Source organism: Talpa occidentalis, unplaced genomic scaffold (assembly GCF_014898055.3).
Source record: "Talpa occidentalis isolate TD23 unplaced genomic scaffold, MPIMG_talOcc4v2.1, whole genome shotgun sequence".
Classification (NCBI taxonomy): Eukaryota; Metazoa; Chordata; class Mammalia; order Eulipotyphla; family Talpidae; genus Talpa; species Talpa occidentalis.
In genome coordinates this window covers 17,138,817-17,157,811 of record NW_026555331.1, presented here as the reverse complement: position 1 = coordinate 17,157,811, position 18,995 = coordinate 17,138,817, and the positions used below count along the sequence as shown (strand labels likewise).

At 35.9% G+C, this 18,995-nt stretch overlaps 1 protein-coding gene across 2 annotated transcripts in view; it reads right to left on the bottom strand.

Annotated features, from left to right (window-relative positions):
- Positions 1-211: 211 nt before the first annotated feature.
- The window catches only part of TAF2 (TATA-box binding protein associated factor 2), a 66,725-nt gene continuing 47,941 nt past the window's right edge, over positions 212-18,995 (bottom strand). Inside the window, exons 24-27 of one of the 2 annotated variants that reach the window (XM_037502279.2) lie at positions 17,746-17,901; positions 17,151-17,256; positions 13,756-13,878; positions 212-5,871 (exon numbers count right to left, since the gene is read on the bottom strand). In XM_037502279.2, the coding sequence (XP_037358176.1) occupies positions 5,609-5,871; positions 13,756-13,878; positions 17,151-17,256; positions 17,746-17,901 (648 nt within the window). In that variant the 3' untranslated portion in view covers positions 212-5,608. The remainder of the gene's footprint in view (positions 5,872-13,755; positions 13,879-17,150; positions 17,257-17,745; positions 17,902-18,995) is intronic. The other variant, XM_037502286.2, reaches the window with a different exon arrangement.

Sequence of the window (18,995 nt, the reverse complement as noted above, 5' to 3'; positions counted from 1 at the left end):
CTTTATCCTATCCTTTCTTGTATATATTTTATAGTGAATATGATAGATACAAAACCAACTATGTAAACTATATAACTTTAATATAAATGATATAGCAAATGAACAAAGATTGTCAGCATGGATTAAAAACAAACATTTTACCCTAAAACTAAACTGCATATGTACTAACATACATTTATAAATATATATATACATTACATATAGGCACTCAAATTTTTAAAATAATGTGAATCAAAAATTTGAGATTCTGAGTTAAACCAAGAGAAACAGATTTTAGAAAAAAGAAGTAGTGCTGGCTTTATAGGCATTCAATTACTGTGTTTAAATCATGTAGATATTACTGAGTTAAAAAGTAACATGAACCACTGCTTGTTAAGAAACTTTAAATGTCAGTACTCCAGTATGATGTGAGGTTCTCAATAATTTTCACTGAACAAAAGGCTTGAATATTAAGTGACACATTTTCTAAAACTGGTTGAGAAAGTCATATTTTGGTGATAAAATATCTACATGTAAGTACAATACTAACATTGAAAATCAAATGGAAAAACATATGGAATAGAATTTTCCAAAATATCAAGAAGTGTTCCTTGACTTTAACAGAGGTAATAGGCAAAAGTCCAGTAAGCCAGAGTCCAGTAAGTACTTGTGGTAGGTGAGTGATGGTCACAGTAAAACTCAGGGACGAGGTAGTCCCCCAACTGTACCCGATCACATATTCTTCATTTGCTTACAGAATCTAGTTGGAGACTTAAAAAAAATTAAGGCTAGCCTCTCAACCCCTTTCTTCTCTTCAGAGAATATTCTTTTATACTTTTCCTCACAAGGTTTTATACTTTTTGATCCTTGGGTCATTATCATCACTCCCTTTGACCTCTTTCCAAATATTCCTCCATTAAGTGCACACATTTCTTGTAAAATCATGAGATGAGAAAAATTAATTTTTTTTATTTCTGCAAGAAGTAAACAGGTCAGGCTATAGAAGTGATCAAAAGCTACTTTGTAGCTTAGAAGGATTACAGTCCTTTTCAAAATCAGCAAATTTTCCTCCTTAGCAAGTATTCTCATCTACCCGTCACCATTTTCCCTACTGGTTACAACAAACATTACCATGGCACATTTGTCAAAACTGAAAAACCAACACTGGTACATTAACTCCAGAATGTATTTGGATTTCACAAGTTTTTCCCACTAATGTCTGTTGCAAGATCCAAGCCAGGAAAACCCAGCGCACTGCTGTCAGGCCTCCTCGGTCTCCTTTGGTTGGGACACTCTCCTCCTAGCCACCTCTCAGTTTTCATAATTAATAACTTTGAGGAGTAATTAATAACTTTGAGGAGGTCAGGTATTTTACAGTGTCCCTCAGTTTGGGTTTGTCTGATCTTTCCCTCTCACGTAGACTGGACAGACAGGGATTAAGAGTTTTTAGACCTATAGAGAAGCCATCCCGGGGGTGAAGGGCCCTTCTCATCACTTCATATTGAGGGCGTGATATTAACATGGGGTATCCCCGGTGACCAGATCTAAGGCAGTCTTCTGGCTTTCTTCCCGTCCTCTCTCTCCCTCCCTTCCATTTTCTCTCTACCTCCCCCTCTGTCAGTTTTCTTAACTGTACTTTTTTGTTTTTTTCCTTTTATGCTCTATTCCTTGAAAGTGACTCAGTCCAGCCCACACTGAAAGGTCAAGAGCTTTGAAAGACAATTCTCCTTGGACTGGAGCACATTTCATATGAAGAAATTTCATTTCTTCAGAGAAGCTGAAAACACAAGAGATGGGTTAGGAAAGGAGGAGGGGAGAACTAAAGCAGCTTTCAGCTCTTTTCCAGAGGATTTCAATGTAACAATGAATACTTTGATCAAAATGTCTTTTTAAGGAGTTTATAAGACTTTCGTGGTAACTTGTCTCTCTTGAAGAATCACACAAATGAAATAAGAAGAAGAAACAAAAGCTGTAAACTTCAAGTTCTAGGAAATTTGAAACACAAACACAGAACACCAGAAGGGCTGCCAAATGCAGAGGAAATCAGGGAGCAGAAGACACAGAGAGGACGCCCATCACCACAGCTCTCAGGCAAACTGAACAAGAAGTCAGGCAACGGAAGTTACAAAATTAAAAGTGTAAAAAATTAGAACAGAGGTAATAAAATCACCATCATTTTAAGATACAATTACTTTCAAGTGAAACCCAAGAAATGCATTAAAAATGTGAAGCTGCAATGCTGTAACTTGTACAGTGTTGTAAACCAGGGTTACCACAATAAAATAAAAAAAAAGTTACAAACAATGAGAATTTGGTAATGTTTCTCTGATGGTTAATTTTGTCAGCTTGACTCAGCCAAAGGACATGCAGATAGCTGATTAAACAGTATTTCCAGGTGTGCCAGTGAGGGCAGGTCAGAAGATTAGCATTTGAATTGAGGTCTAAGAAAATGACACTCCCCAATATAAAGAGGTGGAGGTAGGTTTCTTAAGGTATAGATGCTCTATTTCTATGGAGCATCTGTTTAATGCAACAGCTCAGCACAAGATCAGCATAAATTTTAAAAAAACTTAGAATGAAAAGGCACCATCTATAGAATACAAAACAAAAAAGCAATTTATAATGCAGTTATAGTAATATAGACACCTCTCATAGAAAAGATTAACACCAAGATATCCAGTCCAACTCTTGATTTAACATACAACCAACTACAAAAACCATTTTAGGGAGATACGGGAAAGACTGACTCTAAGACTGACTCTATTTATATAGAAAAATAAATCCACAAAAAGCAAAATTATAGCAATGGAAAAGTCAATCAGTACAAGAGAGTTGAGTGGTGGGAGAGTTGACTACAAAGGGGCAGCTGGAGAAGTCCTGGGGGTATGAACTGTGGTGATGGAAACACAACACCAAGCATTTGTCAAAACCTACAGAAATACACCAGGAGTGAGTTTTCCTGAAAAAAATAAAATAGCCGAGTGGAATAGCCAGAAATGTTAGCGAAACTAGGCCTAACACATCAAAACCCATCATAGAGATACAATACTGCACATAGCGGGAACTAGCAATTACAAAGTCAATTACATTTCAAAGTCATGAAATGGACTCAAATATCTAAGGAAATTTAGTATCTAACACTTGAAATCTAGACAGAGAAAAGGACTTTTAAATACATGGGGTAGAGTAGCATTTTGGAAGGGAAAAAAAAATGGATTCTACCTCCTACTGTCTATCAAAAATAAATTCCAGATGGATTCTAGTTGGATAAAGGATATAAACCTGAAACATGAAACTTTAAAACCAGTGGGGAAAAAAATGAATTCTTTTATAATCATGGAATAAGACCTTTGTACGACACAAAATGTAGTGTCAAAAAAGGTAAACTATACAAAAATAAATTTTTATAATTACCATTTGTGAAAAAAAAGTATATATGGTGTAACATATGTACAGACTAGCTCTGGGAAGATACATGTCACACTGGCCACAGCGACTGTCTCCAGGGAAGACAACAGAGGAGACTGAAACCAGGACTTTACATTGCTTGCATGTAATTAGCGATTTAAAAAAATACTGGTAAAAATAATTTTTGCCGTCTGCTCATAACTATCAGCTTAAATAACTGAAAGCAGACCATAAAAAATGTTTCTCACAAGAAATATCAAGTGTAAATATCCAGCTCAGAAAACACACACATAACGAACAGCTGCCAGCACACATTAACTCTAATAATTGTTACTGTCGCCTACAACACTAACAGTTACTGAAATGTATCCTTACTGTTTTCAAAGTTGGGGATTCCAGATATAGTATCATTGCACACTACAGTATAAATTATTCCATTTCCCCAAAAAAATTTTAGTGCCAACACTCAACTAGGATTTAACTGCCACATATGTCTGTGTCTCATAACATTGCCTTTCCTGTAAACTCCAGGCCGACTGCGCTTTCCTGTTCCTGAATATGGGGTGCTTCCCCCATTACTTTGGAAATACTGTTTCTCCTGCTGAGAGAACTTCACCCCATTTCTGCCTACTTCATTAGAATTGAAGTCAGCTCAAGTCCCACTTATTCACATGGCTTTTTTACAAACTTGGCGAATTAAGTTCATTTTATATAAGCACACGCAGAAATAAGTAAGAAAAGATATCAAAAGATACAAAGGCAGAAGAACCAATTAAAAACATTTATTAAATAAGATAAACATAACTAAGCTTTTTTTTTTCTTTCAAGAATGCAACTCTGAATATGCCAGCCTCACAGTAGCTCCCTCACACATTACAATACTGCAGCTACCAGGCACCCCAATTGTGAACACATCTCCCAGTGTGACTGAGCTCTACCGCAATCACTCAAGATGCTTCCACTCTAGTACGTTTCCTTCTAAGGGAACTTCTAACATTGGCTCTTGCTCCGAACAGCACCAAAATGCCCCTGAATCACAATTTTACGTAGATCGTCGCTGAGCAGGATACTACGAAGAGAGGGTGAATGACAATATCGTAAATGGGGGCAGAGAGAAAAGGAACCAGTAAAAGTCCAACATTATTACAGTCCCTTAAAATATCTATTCTGGGAAGAAGTGTTTTGCCAAGCTTTTAATGATAAGGAAAGTGATAAAAAATAGAATAGGTATGAAAAACACTTTCAGACAAACAAGAAATAAAGCACAGTAAATCCAGAACTAAAAATACAAACATACAAACAATTTAAGTATGAAACTAAAATGTTTCATACTTTTAAATGCTTCTGGTATACTCACACAAGGGCCCAACTACCTGTGTTCAAGTTAATAACAGTATATAAACTCACCTTTTTAAGGTATCATATTTTTTTTATATAGAAGTAATTTTAGAATATGTGTTGGGTGTTAATTGTCCAGATTTAGCAAAACATATTCTATGTTTGAACATAGTCACACTTAATAAAAAAGAACTTACAATTTAAACATCTTGATTTGAGAATTGTAGATTTGACATTTCTATTAAATTCCAACATCATAATTGCTGAACTTGGTATCAAAAAATATTTTTTAGAGTTGTTTCTGAAAATGTTAGTATTTCAGGGTAAAAGAAAATACCATGTATTCTTGTTCATAAATTCTGATGCTAAGTTTAACGGTTAACATCAAAAACAGTGCAACAGAGAAGATTCCTCTAGAAAAGCCTCTGTCCTTTTCAGTAGTTCCAAATGGTGTTATACAATATCTCACTGGAAATAGTGGTTTCACCACAGATTTGGCAGTAGCTTCTGTTTAAAACATCACTTTGCCGCATAACATCCATCAAAGGTTTTAAAACATAATTGACTTTGGCAGTACACATGGAGACCATGATATGAATGGGGACTGCCAATGGGTATGAGGCCTTTATGGAAAGAAGTCTGCACTGTGTGGGTGTGTTTCAAGGAGGAAATGGGATGAAATGGTTTATTTAGAACTTTAAAACACATTTTTCTTATTAGATCTCAACAGTATAAATAATGTAAATCAAATGTTTAGAAGGATTCTGAATTTCTGTGAGAGGTAATTGTTTCGTTTTTCCTTTTATCACTCTTCACAGAGAACAAAGCTTTAGTTACGTATGTTCTTGTGGACACTGAGTGACAGGTCTCCTTGTGCCCCTTCTCAGTCTGAAAGAGAAGGAGAGCGAATAGACCTGCCGCTGGCGGGGCTAGAGAAGGTGAAAGGCTCCTTGTCCTTGTCTTTACTATCATGCTTGTGCTTGTGCTTGTGCTTATGTTTGTGCTTCTTCTTCTTTTTCTTGTGCTCATGGTGATGGTGGTGGTGGTGGTCACTGTGTTTGGAGGACGTAGATTCCTTAGTAAACGCTGAGAGTGGAGCTGCTGCAGCTGGATGCATACTCATCTCCAAAGGTGACTGTTCTTTACCTTCAAGATTAAAAACACCCACATGAATTCCTGTTGATAACAAGGAAAAGTGAAAGGAAAGTAAGAGGGAGCTGATGACAGCATGGAAAGGAGGGATTCCTAAGTGCTTACCACTTTCATGGGAATTATTAGGAATGGGAGTAGCTAAATAAGATATCCAACTAGTGACAGAGGGAAAATTTTCAGGATTGTGGCACCAGGAAGTTGAAAACTTGAGTTCCTTATACTCTATACAAATGATGACATAAACCAGTGTTACCAATCATCTTCTAAAAAATATTGTTTATTAAAGTACAACAAAGCAACAATAATGATTATTATGTGTGTGTGTTATACAGTAAGAATCCCCTGGTCAATGAAAACATAGACCCATGAACTACAGTTCTGCCCTAAGGTTTAGAGAGAATAATGGCAGTATTTATATATGCCATCTAGAGACCCACTAATACACACATAAACTTATTACCTTAGCTACCGAGAATGATACCTAGTGAAAAATCCAAATCTCTATAGTTACTTAAAACAATTTTTGGCACTATATGGGCAAGTGAACTGTAAGTGAACTCAGCAGACATAGCTTTACCTCTTTTTCTCACCTTAAAATGGATCAAATGTCTCTGAAGGTTCTTTCCTTCTATAACATGCTGTCAGGCTAGGAATCCATAACAGCAGTTCTCAGACACCGGTGTACAAGAATTTCTTGCTTCCTCCACACCTTATAATTCTTGGGCCATACCCTGAGAATTTTTTTAATATTACTGTATGCCAAGGGTCCTAAGAATCTCCTCAGAAGCTCTCCCTTCTAGATTTGGTTAGTTATTAAAACTTGTTGACTCTCACATACAGTATCTTAAATCTATACCCATATCCTCTCCAAATACATTAATTCAGACCACTTCTCCCCATTGGATTACAGTACTAGTCTCCTGTGAACTGTTTTCTTTGCCTCAAGTACCTTATACTCGAATCCACACTTTACAACATAGCTGCAGAGCAGCACTTCACAACCTCCCCCATGCCGGGCTATTTGGCAACATCTGGAGAGATTTTTATCGGTCACAACTGGAGGTGGGATTGAGGAAGGAAGCTTACTGGTATCCCATGGGTAGAGGCTCCAGATGCTGTCAAACATCATGTAATACACAGGACAGACTTCTACGACAAATTGCGCCCAAATTGCCAATAATGTTCAGGACGGGAAACGCTGCTACATAGTGGTCTTCTAAAAACAAAGCTGATTGTAATCATCTGCTTAAAAACTCAGTTGGTTTCACCAACAGAATAAAAGCCAAATTCCTTGGACTTGGCAGTCATATCTGAAAAAAATATTTCTTCTTAATCCAAACTAGCTTAAAAAACAGGGGCTTTTCATTAAAATAGACTTCAACGCAGTTTCTTTTCTTTTTTGTTAATTCTCACCACTAGTTTTAAACCAAGCCAGCTCCTTAACCGTGATTTTGATGAAACAGGCATCATCACAGATGGTTTCCAAAAATCATTTTTCAGCATTAATTTTATTGGCAGCCTGTCCTGGACTCTCTTTCCCAGAATTACCTTTTTCTGTTCCTTCTACACACTCTCAGCTGGCCCTTTCATAACTGCGCCATTTGCAAATACTATTTCCTATGTTTGGAATGCCCTTCCCTTATTTCTTGTCTGAATCACACATTCATTTAACAAACATCAGAAACTATAGGGGGACTGGGGAAGACAGTGATGAACTGGATACATCTCAATCTTCCAGAGCTTACACACTAGCAAAGAAGAAAACAACTAAGTACACCTGTATAATAAAAAGACAAAACTGTGCTGAAACACAAGCAACCCAGGAGACTTAAATTAGTTGAGGGAATCAGAAGCTAACTTTTCCCAAGACAATTTAAACTGTACCCTAACAGAGAGAGAAGAGAAAGAAAAAAACTTCTAGACTCTTTAACAGTTTAAAATTCAACTCAAATGGCATTTATTTGGAAAATTATCTTTAAACTACCCTCAAAGCATCAACTCTTTCATGTGCCCACAATATAAGACAGATGAGAGAATTCTGGCACAGAGAAATTAACTGACTTGCCCAAGGTGGTACTGAAGGATCTGAGCTACAAACCCAGAGCACCTGACTTCAGAGTAACCCCTGCCCATCTGCACAGAGCAAGGGGCATCCTCTTGTACACCTTCGGGTCTCCTCATGAGAAAAAGAGCTTCTTGAGATCAGGGAGTTTGTCTTTTTCATTTTTGTAATCCTGGGATTCATACAGTCTCTCTCACTCACTACACACACCCCCACCTCTGCTGCTTAGCAATTCATTAATTGCTAAATTAATGAATTAACATAACAGAATTACATAAAGGTGTTTCTTTTTAAATAGGATGTCGGGCGAACTTAATCCAATTAAATACAATTTGATGGTCAAAGTTTTGAAGGTAGAGTAAAGCACAAAAACTATTTTGAATCACTCATTCAAGAGGTTTCGATTGAGTAATACTTCCATTGTATCAGGCCTCATTCCAGCATTCTACAAGTCAGTAAAGTTCCTGTCCTCACAGATTTTTCATACTTCTCTTCACTAATAATCACATACTTCAAATTCATGACTTTTCGGTAAAGTTAACACTGGTAGTGTAAAAATTAAAGAACTTAAATTTTGTGACTGGTATCTTTTGTAATTATTGGTGTCCAGATACTCTTCAGAAAGAGAACACTTTTGAGAGAGACCTGATTTACAGTATTAGTCAAATATGCCACTAGATGATTTTGGTTTAGATTTTTAATTATATGATATGATCCCAATTTTATAAATATGGAAAAATAGATCCACACATAACAGAATACATAGCCAGGTGATGAGAAATAATGAGACTTTAAAGCCTCAAGAACAAATCCTTCAGCCCCATCTCATTATTTATTCAGTCTACATCAGCAAACTCTGAAGATTTTCAATTGGCTGTCTGAGATTATTTTAGAAGTTTGAAGTCCCTTTCTTCAGAGAGAAGGTTCATCGTCTAATCCTAAACACCTGCCAAACTACTTGGCTTGCAGAAAAGCCAATAATTATATTGGAAACATATGTACTTACCAACAAAGTACAAATGAACAAATGACTGTACTTTGGAGTATTCTCTTCAAAGCAATACTTAACACTCACTTCTAAAGTAAATCCAACCTCCTGTCTAGTGGCCTTACACTTTATATTAAAGATATAACTGATTCTACATCTTACATTTTTCTTGATTTGCCTGAAGTCTATTAAGACAATATATTAGCTAGTTCCAAGGATAATGGTATTAGAACAAATAACTGATTGCGGGTTTGGGCAGAATATTTACAAGGTGAGCATAAAACATCTGGTATTATAGTAAGGAAGTTAAAGTCTCCTCAAATGGACTCAAGTATCCATTTAAGAAGTTCTTGCTGTCCTAAGACGGGATAACTTGAATAGTGATGAGGATATTAACTGTGGTAGACTGGCACTGAGTGATCACCACTGGAGGATGCTAGTTAGCCAACTAATTATTTTATAAATTATTAATAAAGAAAATTAAGCCTTTATCTTTCTTTTCCTATATGATCTCTACCATTGGATAATAGTAGATGAGGGGGGATTTAGTTTTAAATAATCCAGCTTATAAAGAAAAATGGAAAGATGAGTATCACCATCTTGCAGCTCCTTTGTGAATTAATGGATCTAGGTCTTGAACATCCTGGCGGCTAACCTCGTAAAGGAAGTCATCCAGACACTCTGTGCTTTCAGAGGGAAGGACATGCCACTGACTATAAATCTGAATCTAATTAAGTTTCTAGATACAACTACAGATTTGTGGAAAACAGAGGACTCTAACATGTTAATTTTATCACATTCAATTAGAAAAATACAGGCCTTAAACTATAAACCAAAACCCTGGTTTCTTCAACAGATATTGCAAAGTGTGGGGGGGGAGAAGGGAAAGAAAAAAAGATGGACTGGAAATGAAAAATGACACAAAGGATGTATGTCAATTACAATGTGAGGTCCTTATATGGACACTGATTCAAAGATATTGTTAAAAATTAAAATAATGACATTTATGAGTCAACTGAAATTTAAATAGTGACTGGGCAATTAATGATTTGAAAAAAAAATTCACAAGTATAAAAATATTACTGTGGTTACAATATTTTAAAACTTAATAGAGAGCTGCATACTACATTATTTAGGAATAAAATGATACATAGGATTTGTTTCAAAATAATTCAGAAAGGTGGAGATGGATAAAGGTATAGATTCCACAAGACTGGCCATGATCTGATCATTGTTGAAGGTAACAACGGCTAGGTGGGTATCCAGAATACTAGTTTGTGCCGATTTTATAGTTTCCATAATGCAGCATTTTTTAAAAAAGAGAAGTCAATTTGGCACTACACATAAAAAAGCTAAATGACCACATTCTTTGTTTTAGAAAGTACGTTTCTAGAAATTTACCCCACAAATGTATTCATACATATGTACAAAGACATATATTACATATAAATATTTGTTAAATACTATTTATAACAACATAACATCTGATAAAACCTAATGTTACTCTATCACCACCAACAACTGTTATTCCCTGTTTTTATTTCAGACAATATATATTTTTTGTCTGCTTATTTTCTATCTTTCCTAAATAATTTTTACCAGGTCTAATCCAAGGTGATTAAAAAATGTAGTTTCCTTCCATGTCGAGTAGGGGCACATGAGTGAGTTTATTTTCCCTTAGCATTGTGAGATGATCGACATAATCTCTACTGAGAAAAATGAAAATATTGCCATCCACCTGGCACAGACACATGATTTCACATATCATTTCCAAAGTTTACAAGATGCCAGGTAATTTGGGGCCTGCTTATGGTTAGGTACCACTCAGTTTTAAGCTAATGAAAGTCTTTACAGTAACCTGAAATATATGTCTCATTGTAAATAGCAGATCTACCCGAAAACGGAGATAAATATAACTCACATCATAATTTTCCTACTTCATGTTATATGATCTATATGTTATAGCATCTGTTATATAACAGATGTTCTGTTTTGTTGTTCCCTCCAATACAAAATCTTTCCTGGAGTCATGATAAAATATACTATGGATAGGAATTGCCTGCAGTCAATTTAAGAAATGCAAAACAAAGACGTACTTAACAGAAGTCTAATATGAAAGTTTTTCAGCTTACCTGATAAAAGTACTCATAACAGTATGTAATCTGCTTATTCTACTAAATTCATTCAAAATATGTTTAAACTTTAACACAAAATCTCTAGTTTTTAAAGGGAAAATATCAAGTCTGTATTTTGGACTCTTTATAGCACTGTAAAAAGATAAAGTCCAAATTATATAAAAATTAAAATAAAATCAAAGGCTGTTTTTCATATTAGTTCCAATAGAAAGAACTCTGGCATTCTCAGGGCTTTTTTTGTTTTGTTTTAAAGGATTTTATGCTCCAGAATAGTACTTTTCTGACTTATGCAAGAAGGTGTTATGTAATATTGCAGGAACTCTCCTCCTTCTCCCCACAGATACCACTAGGGATTTCCCTCTGCTCCTCACCCTGTCCCCCTCCTTTATCACCACAACTCCTTCAGCCTTTACAGGGCTGGACAAGAGCCACAGGGATGGGAGAGGAGAGGACATGACACGCTCAGCCCATCACCATGGGATGGGCCCATCTCTATGTCTCCATACTCCCATACAGCCCTTTCTCCCTATTCCAACTTCCTTTCCTGAGGAGATAGGAAGGAATAAAGTAATGAAGAAAAATGCTCCTGCCACTCTTCCTTTCTTACCCTGAATGGTTAACCTATCACCCACCTAACATTTCTACCCTAAAATATTCTTCTATCATATGCAGGGAAAGAAAAAACTGAGGGGAAAAACATGGCAAAACTGTACTGTGACCAGTCCTTCACTTAGAAGTTTCCATTCAACCCTCTTTTTCTTACCTAGATCCCACCATTTCTTTCTTCTGTCCCTCCCAGATAGTGTCCGTAACATAGTTTAGTTCTCAATTACTGCCTGGCCAGCTGACTCCAAGAGAATCATCTAAAACTTCATCTCAGCTCATGAATAAAGGAAGCAGGGACCTCAAACCCAAAGCCAGTGTAAGTGAACAAGCAGACCATGAAGTGCAATACACAGGGATCAGTGATGGAAAGCATACCTTCCTGAGAGGGCCTCTGAGCTAACTTTTTCCAAAAAAGCTGGAAATCTACATTTTTACATATAATCTCTACTTTCAACAGTACTCTCTACAGTCAACTACTACAAAATTTTTTTGAAGACTTAATTGACAAAATAAAAGATGCCTCTGTTGCAACAGAGGAATATAGTAACACCCAAAAAAATCACTATGAACTTTAATGTATAATCCCTAGAAACTTAAGAGGTCTCAGCTTCACTTCTATGTCTTCTCTTAACCCCCAACTCTCAATTCCAGGCCAAGTTAGCTATCAGAGAGAGATAGACTCCTGGCCAACTGCAGGGAAGCAGTAAGAGAGGAACCTCCTGCTTTTATTGCCAATTTTACTTGGTTCAAGTGCTCTGACATTCCAAAAGATGGAGCTCTGAGTGCGCCTTTCTCAGAAACACTGCTGCCCACATGGCTAGGTTTGACTCTTCTATTGAGCACAGATGATATAAGTTAAAAGTGTATTTGTTAGTTAGGGAAATTTTTTTAAAGGTGTGAAGGCAGGCGCTCTCAAACTGTATCAAGAAATTTGAAGCTCACTAAGCTTGATAATTAAAAAAAGTTATGTCTACTAACATTTGGTAAGTGAAATAAAGCAAAATTACTCCAAAAACCAGAATTAGGCAAAGCCAACAAAAGCCAAAATTCACTTATCAAAACGTTGAAGTAAGTCTTCAGATTATTTTCTGCTGAAATGGATTTTGTATGAATCTACTACAGTACATACACAGAGCACACAAAGAGATAATATAAGCAACCAACAGGCTGGGGTCTCAAAATCAAAATATCTTGAGGTGCTGCTTTTGTTTGCACTCTCCTGCAAGTTGATCCCTAAGCTCCTCAAGTCAGTAAGTCTTGTTTATATTAAAAAAAAAACAAAAACCAAAAAACATGGTTTATCCAAGCAACTCCACCAGTTGGAATTTCAGTCTGACTAATGACTTCTGGAAAAGCTATTCTTTAATTATTTTGTTCATGTATCTTGCTTTTCACTCCCTGTTTCTCCAAAACTTGAAGACTGAATCTCCGTTTCATAGTAGCTCATCACATCAAATGCTCACACTTTATTTGGATTATAATCTCTTTTATAAGCAACAGAGGAACAGAGTAAGCAGAAGACTATGTGAAATAGTAGAATAGGTAGAAACACATCTGAACTGAATTACCTTTCATAAACTTAAGCCCAATTAGACCAAAGTACTTGAGGAGACAGAACGTATTAGTTATTGAAGTGGAACATCACTTTTTCAAGAATGATCCATTATAAATATTTTGGGGGGCGGGAAAGGGGAGAAATAGTTTATTTTTGTATTTTACAAAGGTAGAAAGGCACAGATTTGACACTTTCTACTGAAGTTGGTGTTTTTCATATATAATATCCTTAGAAACAGCATTGCAAGGAAAGAACAAAATGCGAATAAAATGTATATCCTGGGTGGCATAATGAGAGATGGTTCCCCCCCACCCCCATCTTTCTACTCTTTGGTTACTTCCAAGCTCTCTATAATAGGAGCAGATTATTCTTGAAGTAGTAAAATTTCTGATTTACAATAGGCTATATGTTAGATAATACAAAGCCAATCCATTGCAAGGAAAGTCAAAGTCCTTAGATCTTTTCAGTTGATGAAACTTAATGAAGTTTATAGAAATGTTCTTGAGCAAAATGATGATAATAATACTTTCACCTGTTCCCTTCCGTGCAAGTTCCATAGTCCACTGAGGTTTTGTAGTAGGTGTGCCGTCACAGCCTGCTGTGTGCTGGGGTATTAAAGCAGATCGGGAACTAGTCGGTCGATATTTAGAGAGCCCTAACATGCCAACAAGAAAAAACAGGAATTCATTCTTTTTGTTCCCCAAAAGAAAAAAGCCTGACAGGTTTTTAAAGTTACCTTAAAACACAGAAGCAGTTCAACCAGTCAAATTATAATAAAATGAATGTCACTTTTAAAACTACTGAAGATCCTATTTGATTTAATCCTTTGTCATGGTTCTATATGCCTAAGTCTGAGGACACTACACTTTCATGGGAGTAACTATGGCCTGCTAAATATATAAACTGGATGCTGTATTCTGGGGCAGAAATCATGCACTATTTTTTATTATTTATGTGGAACTATATATAGTAAAGTTTGCTCACTTCCCCAAAATTTGCTGGTAAATTTCATAATGATATTTACACAACAAATAGATGAAAACAATTTAGGGGGTATTGGAGATACTTAAAGTATGAAATGTTTTAATGGTATAATGTGAACAGCACTATAGTGGGTATCAGAGATCCAGGTTCTGATTCTAAATTATCAACAAATTAGATATATCATAAAGGCATTCTCCTATCTCAATTCCATCACTTGTTATATGGCAAAGTTCTAAGATTTGAGTCTAGTTTTGAAGTGGCTATTACTTGAGTGTGTCATCTAAGTCCTTTTATATCTCTCAGTGTTTTAATTAACAGTAATGAAAGGATTGTTTTAAGATTCCTTGTAATTATAAAAAACCAAAGAACCTATGACCTGTCAATTTTCAAATATTTTTTGGTTCATGTTCTACCTTTAGATTATTAGATACTAGGGGCCACCTTTAGATTTATTAGATACTAATAATAATATTATTTATTATTAGATACTAGGGGCCACCTTTAGATTATTAGATACTAGGGGCCTCCCTGGTGGTGCAAGGGGTTGAGAAGCAGCACTATGAGGCTTCCCATACAGGTTTGTTCCCCTGCTGGCCAGAGGGGGGAACTACATGGTGCAGCAGACCTCTCCTGACTGGCCCGCTGCTCCCCTAGCAGTGTATTTCAGCCAATTCTCCTGTTCTGTTTCCCACTCTGTCTCTGGTGAATCCTTTCACCCTGCCACCCCTACCCCACACCTCTGGCCTGTACTCCAGTTCTTATATGCATAAATAAATAAATCTTTAAAAAAAAGATTATTAGATACTAGTGAAAATAATTTAGGTCTCATTACCAATAAAGGCAAAAGTCAAACAAACAAAAAGCAGACCATGGTGATTAAAGGGAAATATGGGCAAATGGAACATGTTAAAAAAGAAAAAAAACTCAATCAAAAGTGAGAATCAGAAAAGACAACTAGCATGAAATATGAATGGAATTTTTAAATAGAAAGATAAAATATCCAGAATAAAACCAAAGTCATATTCATAGACATGCATTCATAAAAATTCATTAAAAGAATGTATTATAAACTTAATTCATCATCTCTAGGATACTGTTTACTTAATAAATCATGACATTTAAAGCATGTATTTTTTCACTAAATAAAATTACACATTTTCTCAGGATTTGAAACTCAGAATTATGCAAAAAGGCATTTTTTAAATAAGGGACGTGCCTATGAAAAAAAAAAAAGCAATTATTGATATATAATTTTCATTCAATGATTTAATGTGATGACTACAAGTTCTTTGAGAGAAAAATGTATTTTAGTCCTTTAACATAAGCAATCTTTATCATTACAGAATATTTTCACAATAGGGCCTCCTTGGTGGCACAAGTGGTTAAGCACTGCACTATAAAGTAATCTGCAGCCTCTGCAACACAAGTTCGATCCCCGGCCAGCCAAGGAGCAACCCACATGGCACAGCAGACCTTTCCTGACTCACCCACTGCTCCCCTCAGCAGTGTACTTCATTAATCTGCCTGTTCTGTTGCCCACTCTGTCTCGGGTGAATCCTCTCATCCCCCCCACATCTCTGGCTTGTACCCCAGCTCTTGTATGCATGAATAAATAAATCTTAAAAAAAAAAAAAGAATATTTTCACAATAGTTTACTTTTTTTTTTAAATTTTTTAAAAAGATTTATTTATTTATTTATACAAGGACTGGGTACAGTCAGAAGCACGGGGGGGGTGAGAGAATTCACCAGAGACATAGCAGAGAGCAGAACAGGCAGACTAACGAAATACACTGCTGCGGGGAGCAGCATGCACAGCAGGAGTGGTCTGTCGCGCCATGTGGGACCCTCGCCCGGCAGTTGGGGATCAAACCAGCGCTGCAAAGGCTGCGGGCAGATTCGCTCAACTGCTGCGCCACCGGGGAGGCCCAATAGTTTACTTTTTTATGTTGACACAAATAACATGTTTTTTTTTTTTTTTTTTAATAATAAATTTTATTTTTATATTCCTCATACAATTGCAACCCCCCCATTCTGACCCCAATCCCTCCCTTCCCGCCCCCACCCCCCAAAAAGTGTCTCTGGTTCATAGTTTTTTGTTGATTTTGATTTTCACTTTCTTTTTTTTTTAAATAATAAATTTTATTTTTATATTCCTCATACAATTGCAACCCCCCCATTCTGACCCCAATCCCTCCCTTCCCGCCCCCACCCCCCAAAAAGTGTCTCTGGTTCATAGTTTTTTGTTGATTTTGATTTTCACTTTTTTTTTTTTCAGATGTTACATTTATTTATTTTTTTGTTTATTTCAGATGTAACTTTTATTTTTTTTTTATTTTTTTTAATTAATAAATTTTATTTTTATATTCCTCATACATTGTTTTTGAACTGTTTATTTTGCTTTTCAGTATTTATTTTTATTGCGGTATCATTGGTTTAAAAATATCATTTATTGTGAGCTATGTTGTTCACTTAGGTGAGTTCATACTGACACACATAACAAGAATGGGACACTCCACTGTTGCTAGCAGCACCTCGATATGATTCAACCACTGGTGAAGGCAGCAGCAGATGTGGATGCAGCAGGTAACTGTGAGATAACTCAGTTTATGGCAACATTTAAAAAGGTAGAAATTTTTCATCCTCATTGACTTGGATGTTTCTCACTTAGGCATTTTGATTTGAGTCGCATCCACTCTTTACCATACTTGCTAGGCTGATAAGCTATATAGTTCATCAGTTCAAAACCCTAGCTACAAAGGACAACCACTCACTTGGGACTCAAAGAAAAGGAGAAAGCATTTTCCTGAGGATAGGCTGCATTATTCCATACTGGTCACTTTTATCCTTTATAACAGTCATTTGAAAATAAAGCAACACATTATAAAATAGTGATACACATGAAGTCTCCCCATACCCTTGCGAGAGAAGTACACAGATCATACCTGGAGTTGATGGTCTTTCAAGCATATTCAAATGATGAGAAATGAACGCCTGGCTATCATGGACAGTATCCATATCAATCTCCTCCTCATCTTGCGAATTTGAAAACTAAAATGCACATACACAAAAGAAAGGAAAAAAAGAACCATAAGATCACTTAATGTTTGGATCTCAGCTCTTAGGAAAGTAACGGAGAGGCCATAGGATATAACCCCAAATAATCTTACAGTAAAATTAATCTTTTTCTCAAAAAGCATTGAGAGAAAGAAAAGATTATATAGTCCAGCCTCCAAAAGAAGCTGATTAGAAATTACTAGAAATAAATTAGCTACTAAAATCTATTTTTACATCGTGGGAAGAAATAGTGAGCTGTGGTAGACTGTGCACATATAGTTCCTCCCCCAAAGAGAGAAGACATATGTGATAATGGAATTTAAATAATTGGTTGGAATGTATTAGATGGACATTTGGGCTCTTTTATGATTCAGTCTGTCCCATGTGTTCCTGCTAAGGAAAAACCACTTCAAGTACTCAAAAAGATTTACAAGAAGGTATATATCCTACACTGTTAATACAGGTTTAACCTGTATTTCTTACTCTGATTTTGAGTTTGACTTTACTGCTATCCTCATTCTTCTCCAGTATTTGACCAGGTTCTAGTGGGGACCCCAGTGGTGTATCAGCCTTCCTCTTCACTCCCTGCTGATGAGCTGATATATTACATGATGCTTCCTTGGCAAGATGATCATCTTCCTGCGGCAATATTCAAGATCAAAATTAGACTTCTGAGGACAAGTAGCTCATATCATAGTTGAAAACTAACAGCTACAGCAACCATGCAGATTACAACATGCCCAGTGCTTAAATGTTATCAGCAAAGGGCTTAAAATAAATTTCACCTTTACCTGTCTGCTGGTCTTTTTGGAGGGAGGAAGCATTTAAGTAAACTTTCAGAGCTTACCCAAAAGAGTATGTCTTTTGGGGTCATTTTTTCTTCTTATTCTGAAGATTTCTAGTATAAATTTGGAATTAACATATATGAGCAAGAATTATAAACAGCCATTTCCACATATTTATAAATATTTGGATCTCAAAGAGTTCTTTAAAGAAACTCTCTTTCCTATGGAAATTTCCTTCTTCATAATCTAAACTCAAGGATACATTTTAAATTTACAACAAATGAGTATTGCTGTATTTTTTAAAATCTGTAGATGACTATTACTAACTACTATAGAGAGAATCAGATTTTTAAGAGTGTTAAAACACCAGTAGGGAATTGCCAGGCAAGTAATCTGGTCTAAATATTGGTGAAAAATGAAGCTTGAGGTATTGGGGACATTTTGTCATCAGAAAGAAATTTCTAGAAAACCTTCTTTAAATTATTATAAAATAATTAATATGTATCTTACAGGTTTTTCTATTAAAAAATCTGGTAATTTTATAATACATAGCTGAAATATATTGGCTTTCATGAAGCCAAACACATATACGCATATATAAATTTTTAATATTTAATGCATAATCTCCTCCCAAATCTCATTTACCTGGCTTGATACTGACTGATTGAATTCAATAAGCATTTGCCAGGCATTTATATGTTTAGAATTGCACTAGTGCTAAGTATACAGAGTTGGTGGTGGGGGAGGGCAGAGTCCCTGTGTCCAGTTTACCATTAACATACATGGACAAGTTAATATGTAATAAGTTAAATATTCATTTAAATTTTCTACTACTCCACGAAGAAATTCTATGCTCAAGTACAAAAAAAATCACAGAAGGGAGTATATGGACTGGCAGCACATTATTTGTTATGTATAGTTATGTGAAGTGATAAGTACTTTATATAA